The sequence below is a fragment of the Salminus brasiliensis genome, chromosome 2 (assembly GCF_030463535.1).
Source record: "Salminus brasiliensis chromosome 2, fSalBra1.hap2, whole genome shotgun sequence".
Taxonomy (NCBI): domain Eukaryota; kingdom Metazoa; phylum Chordata; class Actinopteri; order Characiformes; family Bryconidae; genus Salminus; species Salminus brasiliensis.
Window position 1 is genome coordinate 18,853,765 of NC_132879.1, and position 15,791 is coordinate 18,869,555.

At 39.8% G+C, this 15,791-nt stretch overlaps 1 protein-coding gene across 2 annotated transcripts in view; it reads right to left on the minus strand.

Annotated features, from left to right (window-relative positions):
- abcc8 (ATP-binding cassette, sub-family C (CFTR/MRP), member 8) overlaps nt 1-15,791 on the minus strand; it is a 53,157-nt gene that overhangs the window by 25,201 nt on the left and 12,165 nt on the right. For both annotated transcript variants that reach the window (XM_072669502.1, XM_072669501.1), the window contains exons 5-17: nt 15,503-15,669; nt 13,073-13,315; nt 10,550-10,738; nt 6,889-7,053; nt 6,400-6,555; nt 4,497-4,631; nt 3,538-3,700; nt 3,363-3,403; nt 3,002-3,147; nt 1,748-1,856; nt 1,517-1,633; nt 1,319-1,391; nt 854-959 (exon numbers count right to left, since the gene is read on the minus strand). In XM_072669502.1, the coding sequence (XP_072525603.1) occupies nt 854-959; nt 1,319-1,391; nt 1,517-1,633; nt 1,748-1,856; nt 3,002-3,147; nt 3,363-3,403; nt 3,538-3,700; nt 4,497-4,631; nt 6,400-6,555; nt 6,889-7,053; nt 10,550-10,738; nt 13,073-13,315; nt 15,503-15,669 (1,810 nt within the window). The remainder of the gene's footprint in view (nt 1-853; nt 960-1,318; nt 1,392-1,516; nt 1,634-1,747; nt 1,857-3,001; nt 3,148-3,362; nt 3,404-3,537; nt 3,701-4,496; nt 4,632-6,399; nt 6,556-6,888; nt 7,054-10,549; nt 10,739-13,072; nt 13,316-15,502; nt 15,670-15,791) is intronic.

Here is a 15,791-nt window from a genome sequence, read left to right on the forward strand (position 1 = left end):
GTTGTTTAATGCATTTGCTGACTAACAGTGAAGACAATAAAGATGGTCTGTCCTGTTAATATAAAAGATAAATAAAGCACCAAATATTTTTCATGTCAAAATGTAAAACCAAGGATGTAGCAGCAATAAAAGCCAAAACACAATAACTGTTCAGCAAAAAAGAGAGACACATGTAAGACCATTCATTTTACCTTTCAGTTAGAAAGTATTTTGGGTTCCTGCCACATTTGTATTAGTGACTTTTATTTTGACACTGTCAGTTGAGTGAAGCAATTGCCTTTCTCTCTAACTCCTTTCCTTCTGTTCCACATGAAAAGTTAATGGTGGAGTTCGTTCTTTGATGAGTTATTCGAAGATTTCTCCTTTTTTCAGTCAGTCTGTGTCTATATGAGACTCCCACACCTCACACTAATAGAGATCTGCTCTCCACCTACATAGCAGGATGATGTCACTAAAGATGTGTGGCCGTGTTGCCTTACAGCTCTTGTGGCACAATGTTAATAATAAACCGTGACAGTTTTATCCACACCCTCCGTTTACAAGACAGCCAGCTGCTCAATGTGTCTGTGTTTTCACTGCAGCTCTGTGTCAAGATTGGAGGGATTATTACTGTAAAAAGTGACAGCTACAGTAAAACTGTTTCCTACACTGTTATGGTTAAACTTGGGTGATTCATCCATGGTTCACATGTTCCAAACCAGTCCTAGCTAGCGCAAGAAACATGCATGATAACTCCAACAACTAATGCACTGTAAAATTAGCTGCCAACTAAATTTGTGGTTAATTTAAAATGGCCGATTAGTCTATAAGTCATCGCACCCTCACTCCAGATTAGTTTTACTAAAATGGTTACCTGTTCCATGTGACATTGCCAGAAATCCTTTGCATTTCTCCTAATGCAGCCAGTAACAAAGACGACTTTCCACAGCCCACTTGACCCACTATCATAGTCAGCTGACCTGGTGGAAAGCACACCAACAAATGCACATGCATATGTACATGTGCACATAAAAGCACACACATACACAAACACAAGCGTATACGATTAAGGAAGGCAAACCGTTCACATTACCATCCTGACTACAAAATGGGAAAATGTTGCAAATATTGCAAATTCATCCATATATATTTTTATTATTCCCAATGTTTCCATTTAAGTTAAAATTGTGTACCTTCTTTAGGTATAGTATGGTATTAAATGTTTTTTTAATATAGTTTTATATAGTTATAATGTATAGTACAATATGTAGTACAATAACCTATAAAAATACATTTTTACTATGCAATGAACTCCCTTTTGTAATATTTGAAAACTCACCAAATGGAACTTTTATGTCCACATTCGCAAGGGTGGGTGCACCATCAGTCCAGCTGAAATATCCACCAGTAATCTGTCAAATTTGTCACAAAAACACACTGCAATTAACTTACAGCCGTAAAATACTTCTTTTCTCTAAAAGCCCCTTATTATGTTTACAAGACTATGGCTATTCCACCAGCTCCTTAGGAGTCTCACCTTGATGCAGGTATCATCATCATCCACTGCTGATGCGTCTGTGTTCTGCTCACTCTGCAGGCCATAGTTTTTCCAGTCCTCTCGGGTCGGATGCTTACGGTTCACAACCTTCAGTGGCTGCATGCACAGACACAGCACTTAGGGACACAGAGACCTACTCTAAGGTTTTTTTTTTTGTCTTCATGTACAGTGATAGAATAACAGTCACGGAGAGACCTAGTGCATCCTCACCAGTGCCTGGTAATTGCTGTGGTTGGTGGAGCTTGATGGAATGGTAGCCTTGGGTTCCTGTTCCTCTCCAATCTCATCACTGGAGAAGAATTCACTCAGTTTCTGCACACTAACACACAAATGTCCTAAAAGGGTTATTATGGCCTGATAATCATACACAAATGCCAAAGATTTAAAAGAAACAATGATTTTAAATTAGTTAGTAAACGTAAAAAAAGAATTTATACATATATATTATATATTTTTTATAACAATATTTTATCAGTACAGTAACATAAGAGTTTGATTACATGTCTAGTGTATAAACTTATGGTAATGGTATTGTAATGTTAATAAAATATGTGGTGATACTTAATTAGTGACACACAGCACTGTGTGATTTCATATATTAAACTACTTTCCATTTATTATAGAGCTTTTCTGTCTAAATCATCCAACTGGCAGCACCTCCTCCCGGTACAGCTACAGAACACCTGACTCATCAGCATAAATGAAGCATGAAGGGGAGGACCATTACACACTGGGGGCCATGATTAGAAAGTAATCTATTTGAGTGACTGAAGTCTGTTTTAAAGAATGTCATTGGGCTTATAGTTAAAGCTAACACTGTCACGCTGTAAAACCTGTTGCTGAAATGTGGCAAACAGGTGACCATGTTATATAATTATACTGTCAGTTTCAATCTCATCCAAGTCCCACCAATCTCCATCTGCAGTCTGATATATTGTCAGTGGTGCCACAACACACCCCTAGGAGAGACATGAAGTTATTTTGCCTTTCACCTACCAGCAACAACTTGCTATAAATATAGCTTCACCTTCTAAACTCATTCCACATCACTGGTTTATGGTTTATGAGATGACACAAGAGGTTTCCATTTCCCCATGTAGAAAAAGCTCATAGTAAAGGCACTGCAATATATGCACAGCACTCAGACCTAATGTAGCATGAGTCTAAACGATTCATCTGATACTAACAAAGAGAAATGACATGACCATTTACATTTGACCTACTCTGTATCCCTCTGTAGGCCAGTGTCAACAAACTATTTTGTACTATATGTTAAGACTAGTATATTTATCTCTGTTGTTATTGTGCTGAATCAGGCTTTGCTGCTCCCTGAAATCTAGTAATGGCAAGCTATAATTAATAGCTTTGCCCCCGGAGTGAGGGTATAAGACTGTCTCTTCAACTGCCAGAAATGTGGTGCGAGTCACATTAGCATACAGTAGGTCATTGCAATGTGTGGCTAACCTGACAAGTGCTTTGACTGTGGAGCGAACTACACTGGACAGGAGAAAGAGGGGTGTGACCAAGATGTGGAAAAGAGAAAGCGAGGCAAATGCCACAGCTGGAGACAGGTCAGCATCATCCGACAGGTGCACATGGACCACAAACGTCTGGAAAACACCCACATACACATAAACAAACACACAAGACTGCAGTGTTCATTTTTAAACAGTGTCTAGCAGAGCTGCAACTGCTGTGACTATTCAAAGAGTGAGTCTGAATAAATATAAACAGGGTATGCAGTCCTCTGTAAGAGCAGTTTAGTCAATGTCCTTATCTCGCAAAGACTTTGCCACCTGAATACTGACCAAAGAGTTGTACTTACAGTAAGAACTGCAGCAATTGGAATTGCGGCATTCATAAAAACTGGAAGAGATACCCATGAAAAGCACATTAGGAAATGTCATAAGACTAGAATACAAGATTTTTTTGAACCAAGGCACAGATCAATGAGAAATTTGTTTCATCCATGGAGCAGAGAATAAGTAAGGGTTGCTCACTGGAGACAGACGTGTAGAGGGCAAAAGCCTTCAGGCTAGTCAGCTCCTTTCCCCTGGTTTCCTCAACACTGGAACAGAAGATGTGCTCCCAGGCATAGAGCTTCAACAGCTTGATACCTCGCAACAGCTCATTGGTTTTCTTCAACCGCTCACTGGAGTACTCCTACCGGACAGAATTAAAACCACATTCATGTTTTGAGAACTTAATTATTGATAGTAATTAAGCATTAACACAATCAAGGTAAACACAAATGAAGTTGGTAGTGTTCCTAAGCCTTAACAATTGAATAAAATGGCAATTTTACAGGAGAAGATAAAAAAAACCTTTCCTAACTTACAACTGGATTTCTGTAGTACAGTTTGCATAATTACACATGAGTATCAACTATAGTTTTGACTCCTGTGATTACACAAGTGTGTATCAAATGCTTTAATAAAATCAGCATTTTATATGAATACAATTACTCACATCTTATTACATGTGTATGATAAGCACATTATTGAGATTATGCAGTTACAGTAAATAAGAAAGTGTGTCATTTATGCATATAGTGTGGCTCTTGTCCAAGAACTTTTTTCCCTTCAACTTCTGGAAGCCAGTGCCTAGCAAGTACTTACATATGCTAGCTTTTAATGCTATGTGTGCTGGTTGGATTTATCAATCATCCATCTTGTGTCTCTGTTATGTGAACTCCTCAGACTGTCCAGGCGCTGCACTTACTCCTGTTTGCACTCTTTCATCATTACGCCATCAATTAACATAAAGATTTTTTTTTACGTTTGTGAATCGATTTAGAATCATCATTACATAAATATAAATATGTAACTACATAGTTATTAAAGAAACCTAATGTTATAATAAGTTATTTAAATTGGGTCTATTGGTTCATCATGAAGTTTTTACACAATGTGAGCGGCAATATGGTTCATTCAGACAGCTAAGTGGAAAAGAAACTAACCAGGGTGCTTTTTTGTGCTTGAGACAATTTGGTCGCCACAAAGTACTGCACAGGGGCCAGAAGGGCAATGACGGTTGCCCCAATCAAGGCACTTATTCCCAGGAGGTAGTAGAGCAAAATCACCCCCACTATGATCTGAAAGAGAGCAAAAGCCAGTTTTGTTAATTTCCCAGTCCTTACTGTTTGTGACATTGAAAATATGGACCAATGACAAATGAACCAATACAAACATTTCTTTTGTATTGGTTACTTGTTTTGGCTACCAAGCCAATGTATATTGTGCCCACAAATTATAGATTACAGGTTTATTGCACATGTGTTAGAATTAACAAGCATAGCAGTAGTATAAAAACATGTTGCCCTGAATATCAAAGAACAGCTTTGTGCTGGAGAGAAAGCAACAATGTCAATGTCAAACGCAAAAGTTCAGTATCATTATAATAAACATGATTGTTTTCTTTAAGATTATAGTTGTCACAGGATGCCACAGCATTATCTAAGGAGAAACATTTTTGTTCCCTAAGAACAAACCCAATCCCATGCTTCTACGCTACTACACAAAAGGTCTCAGACTGAGACAGATTGAACAAGGCAGTCTGTTCCTGTCATTACACCTGGCCCATATACCTTCTATGAATCACTGAGATCTGTCCAAGTATTTGCTAATGAATGTAGGGAAGGACCCGCTGTACGGTGTGTGCAAGTGACAGCTAATACAGCAGTGCAAAACAAAGGTGACATAGGCCATTATGGAGCAGCATGTGCTGGAGGACCAGAGGGGTCAGAAATGATTCTGCAGATATGGATGGAGAATTCCAATTCCTCCGTGCAAATCACATGTAGACAAACACAGCCTCTACGTATAGAAATGAAAGCACCGGTGGAGACAATTGAGTTTCATAAAAAAGGACAAATTGTCTTTTCAAATCTGAGCTACCATATCTGAAACCTTCAATAGTACAGAAGAAAAACATTTTTTCACACACAATTGCTTTCCTCACCAGAAGGAAACAGCCACCTGTTACATAAAGTCAATGCACTCATCAAATCAAGGTTAATGTAATTGCTTCATTGGAAGAGATGCTAAGAGGTTTATCCAATTACACTCAGATTAATAGAAACATGCAGTCGCTCCTCACTGGAGAACCTCAGTGGAGGAGAAACAGAAACCAAACTAGGAGAAATTGTATTTGATTGCTGAAAGGCCTTTCAGGACAAGGCTATAAATAGCATGTGCTCCTCACGTATATGGCAATTCAGCTCTCTGGAGCCTTAGAGAGCCTTAGAGGTGTGATAGACACTCACAGTAACTGTAAAAGATTAAAGGAGAGAATAGTGCTGCATGCTGTGCCAGTATCTACTGTTCTCATTGACCTGCCTGAAAAAAATAACCTGTCTGGAATGCACAGGCTGTGCTTCTAACTCAAAATTATGCAGTTAACACAATACGCAAATATCAGAGCACCATGACAAATGAAGCAAAAACCTTGAAAGAGATGTCTGTGGCTTTCTGACCTGATGCAGAAAAGGGCTGAAACAGTAGAGAATTGCAGAGGACCAAACAGTCAAAACAGGCACTCAGATAGTGACAATACCCATAGAAGAGACTTACAGTAGTTACATAAGAGGGTGTCAAGACGCCTGGAGCACGAAGACAACACAGGAGTGATATTAAAGAGTGTGAATAAGGTAGTAGCATGTAACTGCTACCCAATGAGCAAAGCTATATTTGTCTGGCTGGACCCTTGCAAATGTGTACAACTCGGCATCCATTCAGCAGATATAAAAAATTCAAGATGCACCAAAGCATGAAATGAAAAGACAAATGTAACCGGCACACACAGCAGGACTTCAGCTCATTTCACTGCAACATTTGATTGGAGGAGGCTCCCATGAGTCTTACCTGTACAGGCATGGCCCACAGATTGGGACACAGAAAGAAGAACCACATTAGCTGGTTGGTGTCTATGGCCACCAGGTTGCAAATCTGGCCCACTGTCATCTCTCCCATAGACATGTTGGAGGTGCACAGACGCATGATCTTATTGTAGATCTTTGTCTGCCAGAGATAAGACCGTAAAGGCATCAGTGATAAATAAATCCACAGCAAATTCAATCTCTATGAGCTTGATCTATAAGACAGCTGTCTAATCTTATGCTAAGCCAAACGCCAAACAGTTTTGATCTTATTGTTTGTTCCTTGAAGTGAAAAGACAATAACTTGACATTTGCACTGCTGATAGGGTCCATGACATGGTTTGCATCTTTTTAGCCAGTTATTTTATGAGGGCTGATGCAGTCGACTGAGCATGACTGTATGACAAAGGGCAAGATGAATAGCAGCATATTATCATAACAATTATGCAGAACACTGCACGGTTCTCATATATACCTGGATGGCTCCTCTCAGGTTGATTCCGGTCTGGATGGCTGCGTAGTAGGAGGCCTGAAGAAATGTCCTTTGCAGGAGCAGAGCAAAGAACAGCAACACGGCCAACACATAGGCATTAGCCAGGAACTCCTGCGAGGAGATGAAATATATTCCCAACAACTGGGCCTGAAATAAAAATAAACCTCCAGGTGAGCACAGCATCAGTGCTTTGTGTTTTCGTCTGCATTTCAATGTCATTCTGTCTGGAACCGGATGGGAAAGGCTTTCATACTCACATAAACTGATTCAGCAAATTGGTCATGCCAAGAACTGAATCAGAGAGAACACATTGGTTCGACCATAAACCTGTATGTGGTCTAATGAGAAAATCTGAACTGTTCAGGCAAAACCAAGAACATGTGTGTTCACACTTCTGATTTCTCTTAAAGGGACAGTTCTTCTTCAGAAAAGACTGGAGCATCAACAAGGTATTATAGCTGCTGTTACACGCAAACATCATAAAATATCTAGATTTAGTAATAAACTTTGATAAGGTAATTTATTCTATTAAAAACACTGTCCTTCTTAATCTTGTGACTTCATTGGTGACTACATGGCAACTATACAGGATGTGCTAAACAGTTTTCTGGTGAGATTGGACTTGAATTTGTAACCAATGACTGTAGGAAAACATGGACAGCACAACATCTCTCAGAAGCAAAGCCTCCACAGGTCTAGAGCCTCTTCAGGCTGATTGCCGCATGTGTAGCTCCACGCTACCCCATATGTTTCTATGACAAAACAGACCATTTTCCATCTCATTTTTCTCCTCTAACCTGTCTTTCCATCTCCAGTGTCACGTTTTTCCTAATGTGCTAATATTGGTAAATTTTTTAATTTTCATCATAAGAAGGAGGAGAACACTTAAGAATTAAGTGATTGACAGCCTAAGACAGGCCCAGACATTTTGTAAATTTATTTTGATCAGACAGTTGTGCACATTACTGTTTGTTCCACCTAGTGTTGTATAGTTTCCTCTGAGGTAGCTGCTACAGCCTGTAGTGAATTTATCAGCAAATTGTTTCCACACACATACAACTTACTGTTGTCCACACACCCTAACAGTGTGTACTCTGTATTCTCCGTAACATTGCGTGTACTGAGCACTAAACCCTTACACCCCTACTAGTGAGGAAATTACATAATATCTTGATACATTGACATAAAACATAAATTGACATAAAACTAGTGCGTTTTGAAAACGTCTAAACCACCTAAGGCCCTATTCACACCTGGCATTAACATGCATCCTGGGTGATCCTATGATAAATGACTGCTAAAACGCATAGTCGTTCACACCTGGCATTTTAAATGTGTGTCCTGTGACCACTTGTGATCTAATTTCTTACATAATTTCTACTGGAGGAGATGCATGATGCACCTTAATTTACCAGCATAATAATATGTTAACAGTAATAACAGCCAGGAGTATAATGTGCTCAGCTAACTTGCATGGACGGTGGACAGTGTGGCCTCGCAGGTATTGTGTATTTTCTGGCTGGTATAATGACTTGGTTGATGCGGTGCTTTACTGTCGGGGAGGCACTGAGACGCTTTGGTGTTCACACTACTCATCTTTGACCACCTCTGATTGTGGTTTCAATGATCGGAATACAATGTGTCCTTGAGGTTCACACCTGTGCTTTGTGCTGGCCACTTATGATCAGATCACCCAAGTGTGAACGGGGCCTAACAGGGATCAAATGTGGCTTTGGATGACATTCCTCTTTCATCCAAAGCATCTTCTACTTGAAGTTGTATTGATTGACATAAATGTGTATTGATATATTGATATTTACAGCAGAAAATGCTATAGGCTTCTAGTGAAGAGTATTTGAAAATGAGCAAAAACTGCACAACATTCGGAGGTAGAACTGGCTAACAACACTGCTACTGTTCATTACCACTCCAAGGCTTATTACACACTAAGGAGTAGTATTTAGTAACTACAGTGATTTCTGTACAAACAGGTGTGGCTATTCATTGGTAATAGGAGTTTGTAATAACACTTTCCTGTCGTCGGCCTATAGGCTTTTTAGGGGGTTAAACAAACTATTGGGCTTCTGAAATGCTTATCTGTAGCCAGCCAGTCTGTAAAAGATACTTTTGAGAACATTTCCATCTTATTATTCATTCACTGACCAAACACATCAAACAGAGAGCCCAGCTCGAATGCATCATTTACAAAACCAATGTAGAATGCTCACAAGAGGTTCCACAAATGTGAACCTAATCAAATAGCAGCTTGTGATCAAACAAGATCAGAGACCACAGAAGAGAGAAGATGCATACATTAAAATGGTGAGAGTGATGTTGAAGCCTAATCAAATTTTACAAAAGTAAATCTGCATACATGCAAATTAACATTCACTGATTTGACAAAGGCCTATTCAACTATAAGCACACTAAAGCACACTGATCACATATTTTTAAAAAGTAATTCTCTGTACTTAGGAATTAGAGGTCCTAAAGGGAGCTAATCATCACTAAGAAATGAGCTGACCATAAACAGCAACAGCACAATCTTCTAAAACAAAAGAAATTGCCTGTGCCTTGTGTGAGAGATTACAGCCACTTTAAATGTAAGACAGTCACAGCTTTGCCAGGGCATTCTGATTAAAATAAGATACAGAGCCTACAGCCACAATAAAGCCTTACAAACTGTTAGCCAGCAAAGAAAGGAAGGAGGCTTAAGAATAATAGAGGTTGAGGTGATGTGAAGGAGAGAGGGGACTGTGGGGCAGTAGAGGTGTATGAAATGGCTGATGAGGAAATAGAGCTGTAAATAATTCAAATCCATCTTTCCTTCAGTCTATCTACCTACCAGTCTTACCAGGCCCTGCAGATTAACTTTATTACTGCTCTATCTCCATATCAAGTGACAAAATAAGCACTGCCTCAAAGATAAGCAGACTTTGATGGAAATTCTTAAAAAAAGCATGAACTTTTTAAATCGAAGGATTGTAGGAATGAACCACTGAGTTTGCCACTTCATGAACTGACAAGGAGCCAACAGTTTGGTGTTCACTGAAATTTATGCAAGCAGCTATCACATCACAAAAGCTCACCTAAAACGTTGCTATGACTTGGAGACAAATTGCTAACTGTGCTAAAGCTGATCATGACATTACGTTGGATACATGGCCAGGCAGAAATTTGAGAGGCAGACGACATTCTATTCAGCCCTGTAAATATTTAAATAGGATGGACGAGAATGTATTGGCAATGAAGCACAGAAAAATGCTACGTGCAAAACCATACCCATGTCACAGAGCTGAGTGAGAGGGAACACACATAAGAGCATAAAAAGCCCCTAATCAAGCCCTTAAAACCCTTCTAAAGGTCTTGACCTTGAAATCAGTAATGGGACAATCAGCAATTAATTAAGAATATTTTTTTTCCTGAAGCATGAATAGGCCAATCAGCAGCACTGCTATACACTGAGGAATAATCAAAGTATAAACATGGTGAGCAGTACAGCCCCGTAAATTATAATATCAATTATAAAAATTAAATATTGATAGTTCTCCGTCTTCTGTGACTGAATGCTACTATTATAGCATTAAAAATACATGTGTGCTAGAGACCTAATCTCCCACATCTAGCAATTAAAGGTTCTTACTGGTGCCTGGATCGTGTGGTTCTCCTTGCTGATGTGATGCACAATGCCTGAGATACACAGTGGTCCAACAAAACCCAGCAGGTCAGCTAGGAAACGAAAGGTGATGCTTAAGATCAGGGGCTTCCCGAAGGCCTGACGCAGGGCCCTCCAGATCCACTGGGGACCCTGAGGCTGAAGTCCATCAGGCCTCTGTCAAGGAGAGAGAGAGAGAGGCAATAAGAAGTCACAGAAGACCACTTGCACTGCATTAATAAAGCACAGACACTGCTGTACCACAGAGAAGTGTAAAGGTATTTAGTATGATGAGGCTTCATGCTGAACGGAAATAGAGAAAGGTTTGCAAGCTCTTAAGTGTCTGAAGTAAGCATTTCTACCCAAGGCTAATGCATAACTGAATTTTAAAGGTAAAACTCATTAGACAGAGAATGCTAATTAATTAGATGAAAATTCAAGGTTCTCAAGATCTAGCAGATGTGGCAACGGCACTTGAGATTCAATAACAAAATAATGAGTTGTTTTCCTTCAAGACCAAAATTATTGGCAGCGAAATGCAGTGCTGTCCGAGTCCATTTTCATTACAATATGATGTCATAATGTTTATATTTATTATACATCTTCATTTGTTCCAATAGGTGCTAGAATGCTTATTTGGAGTAATACAGTAATACAGTCTACCCTACCCTAGATCTCTTCAGAAGAACATTTCAAAGGACTACTATAGTATTTTTAATTTAAGCCTCATATGAGCACTATATATAGCCACTTACCACGAACAACAATTTAGACGCGCTGTACTTTTTAAAAGCATTTATGACAAGCTAATAATCGACTGTAGCACTAAATACGTGAGTAATGATGTTTATTGAGGCTGTAATTTAGCCCTTTAGTCCCAGTTTAATATCCTGTTTATTATCTTAAGCAGCATCTGGACAGGGGGAGGAGAGTGTTTGTGTTCAGAGACGTGACTGCCATCACACATCCCTCCCACAGCATGTGAACACTGACGCAGAACCATAGCCACAACATCCGTTTACCTGCAGTTCTTCCTCTCATTCTCTCTCTCGCTCTCTCTCTCTATCACACACACACACACACACACACACACACACACACACTCACGTACAGTCCTTCTCATTCCCATGAACAGAGAGTGACAGAGTGCTTTCACCCCACTAAAGGTTGAGATGTCACTACATTCACAGTGGAAAACTAAAAGCCTTGTTCTCCCAGCCCCCGGAAAGAAGCACCAGTGTGGTTTACACGCGCGCGCACACACACACACACACACACACACACACACACACACACACACACACACACACACTCTCTCTCTCTCTCTCTCTCCCTCTCTTTCTCTCTCTCTAGTAATAAAGAATCCGTGCTCAGCCTATGAGTGGAGACCACCTCCCCCATCTCCAGCATGCAGCCCTTAGTATGACCTGACCCCTCTCATCACCATCAAAGGTCTGTTTGAGCTACCAGCCTCCATTCAAAAAATACAGCAGGAAAAAATCATCAATGAATCATATTTATCTTCTTTAAATACACATTATACTGTTAACAAGAGTGTTGTAGCTTAAGCTGTTTGTGTATCTCATATATAGATATATTCAGTAAATATGCTTCATTAATCACAAAGTGTATTTCTCAATGTATGAAGAATAAAGTCGCTGCGTCAGTGATGGCTGTGTCAGAGACTGCACCGATCTGACCTACTACCATCTGACAATCCGACACAATTCTGTAACAAATCTAGCCTAAAAGCACAGAATCTCTTGTAGTGAAACACAGCATATGGCAGACGGGAAACAGAGCTGTAAATAATTCAGATCCATCTTTTCCTTCTGCTATGTCTCTCACTAAGCCCTACAGATGAACTACCACTCTATCTCCATATTAGGCCAGAGCAGTCACAAATAAACACTGCTTGAAGGATAAGAGGCTTCTGAGTCATTGATTTAATTGTTTAACCCTTAGGGCAGCAATACACAACAAACTGAAGAAGTAAATAAAATGGAAGTACAACCAAACATGCTGCTGTAAGTAGGTCTTTACTTAGGAAGAGCTCAATGTGTGTCTCAGCCCAGTTAGAGAGGCCTGCTCTGTCTAGCGTCGCAGGCAACTATGTCACACAGTCAGTGGGTAGGTGTCAGAACAGCGCTGTGATTAGGAGCTCTGTTAGTAGGGAGCACACACTGCACTGTTCAAACTCAAACACATTTTGCGAATACTGCTGGAAGTCACAGCTGTCACTGGTAATAACACAATAAAATGTTATGTCATTTGTAATTTAATAATCACCATTAGCAGTAACTTATTTATCGCTCTATAAAAAATCTGACCATTCATATTGCTCCATTCATCATAAAGGACTCACACAAAGGGTAGCTAGTGTTTTTAAACGGTATAAATAATAACAAAAAAAACAAAAAAGTTTGTATGACTGAGATGGCAAGCAATAACATTCTCTGTCCCTCTAAGTACACTCTGTTCCGTTTTGAATTTATACAGCAGTTCAGGTACCTTCTGAGCCTCAAAGGCCTGACGCAGCTTCAGGTAATTGGTGAGAGCCCTCATGGCAATGGGTAGCTTGCCGATGACCTTCAGGTCAATAGGGCGCCTGTGGGCGGATGTGATAAAGGTGTTCATCCACCAGTATGTGCTCTTTGATAGCAGGTTGACAAATGGCTGTAGGAAACGTACGCCCAAGTCCTGCAGGTCTTCAGGGGGCTTCACTTCCGTGGGGTGGGCAAAACACATATAACGCTGCACACATAGACATAGTTAGATTATTTTACTGATGATATGAAGTATATTAAAAAAGACAGACATCATATAGAATACACAGCCTTCTGACTTTTAAAAACACATCTGCTAGATTTACCCCTCTCTTGATGGGGTTCTGTATACATCAATATAAAGACATACATAATATACCGATGTTGGTCATACTGGGAGCTGCTGTGAAAACTCTGAGAGTAGCTGCAGGTGGCGGAGGTTAATAATGCTTACTCAGGGTTAATGGAGGGACACAAATAAACATTTCTTAAAACCTGCACATCCGCACCAGCAGAGGAAACAAGACTCCATTCCCAAAGACAGTAAAAGAGACCTGTTTCTTTAACACAGCCAGATGCAGTAGATTTTATGTCACAAACAAGACACAGTCTGGGACATACTGTTTATATTAACACTTAACGTGCAGCGAATTGAAAGAAGCCAGATCAGGAGGAAGAGACAATGCTATATGGATGCCAGGGGTCAAGACATCTCTCTGCATTTCTGTTGTGTATCACTGACTAGCACTAATGGTAGCCTGAGGAAAGTAGGCTACACACCAGCAGAAGATCATACAAGGAAACTTCCAAGCAGCTGGCTATTTTTATCCCTACAAATACAGAACAGGTACAATGTCTAACCGACTGATTCTCAACTCTCCCACACAACTATGGCAATGAACCTACTGCAATTACAATTACAAATCATATTAATTATAATGGAGATTCCTGAAAGAGTGTTCCATTCATCAATGCACCATCAATCGCAAAAACATTTAACAGGACTTTAAGGAGGGGCCTCCATCCTGTCTTTGCTTTGGAAAGGCCTCCAACAGAAGCCTCCATTCATCAGCACTCAGAGCAATCAGATGTATAATGCATCGAAGAAGCCTGAAAGTTGGCATGCAGACACCAAAAGGATAATACTAAAAGCCAAGAGGCTTGATTGCTCCTGGAGCGAGTGCAGATGTACGACTGAGCTTTTTATGTAAACACACACACAGTGTCCATTCAACTGGAACTACACTTATGCTTTGAAGAACACTCTTGGGAAGGAGGAAAACAAATTGTACACACTCCAATACAATACAATACAATACAAACACAAATATTGAATGAAATCCCGACAGGACATCTTCATGATACAGCAGTATTAGATTTATTAACTGTGGCAATTTTTTCATTTGTGGAATAATTATTTTCTGGGAATCAGAGTCATTACAATTCACAATATGCAAATAACAGCAAGCAACAAGACACAATCATCTCCAACATCACCATCAGCATCACTAGCATTGTTCTATACTAATCAGCAAGCCCTTGACCTGATTACACAATCGCCTACTGAAATAAAGTCGCTCTCTAACAGAATTAACCTTCCTTTCCACTTCAGGTCCAGACAATAGGAACTGGTAAGAATGGTCAGCTTATGATCTGAGTGAGACCTAGGGGAGAGTGCCCCTGGACATACATCTGCAGAGCCATAATGGGACTTTTGATGTACAGCCTGTGTTCTACAGCTCTGAAATATCTCAGCAAGTACACACAACACAACACTACACTTCTAATAGAAAGTAACAAACGTGCACTTATCTATAGTCAGAGCCTCTAAGATTTGGTTTTAATCCTCATTACACTCCAAGCATCTTTGTGTTGGCAGATATCACTATATTTAGTAGCTTCTGCAATCAATAATCTGCATCACTAATTAGAGTGGGGTCTGCCCTCATATAACAAACTACTTCATTTGTGTTAGTCAGCAGCTCTGAAAGACACTTGAAGTGTCAGGAGTAACCTATTCTGTTGGCTTTTCGCCACTATTGGGGTTTAGAGATGCAGATTCAACTACAACATTCGGCCTTAGCTAATATTGTAATTGTAATGAGCGGATTATTCTATAATTAACGGAGAATGTATAATCAGAGGGTCATATAACAGTTGATACGAACACCTGTGTTAGCAAAGTCTACATAAATATGTGTAATGTGTCAGGCTGCTAATAGGGCACTTGAGAGAAAGCTATTTATATTTATACTGTAAAATATTTAGCCTGCAATAAAACAAAACCCCACATCTTTATGCTAAAGTTCTGTAAAACAGTTGCTACCAAAGAACCCATTTGTGGACCAGCAATGCTACCAGCAATGCCACACATACACAGACACACAGCACTTACCCTTCCCAGTATGACATTGATCTCTACTGCCAGCAGCAGGCCATAGAGCAAGACCAGCAGGCCGGTCAGGCAGTAGCGAAGCTGTCTCAAACCAATGCCATGCTCTGTGTACTTGGCAAACTTGATGGTCTTTGTGATGAATGCCAAGATCCAGTAAATAAGCAAAGCTGTAGGCAGAGTCAGAAACAAGAACTGTTCTGATTCTTCATTCTAGCAATCAACATTAGCTTTGAAAATGACTCAACACACAACAAGGGAACAATAAGCTTATCATGTTATTAAAACTATC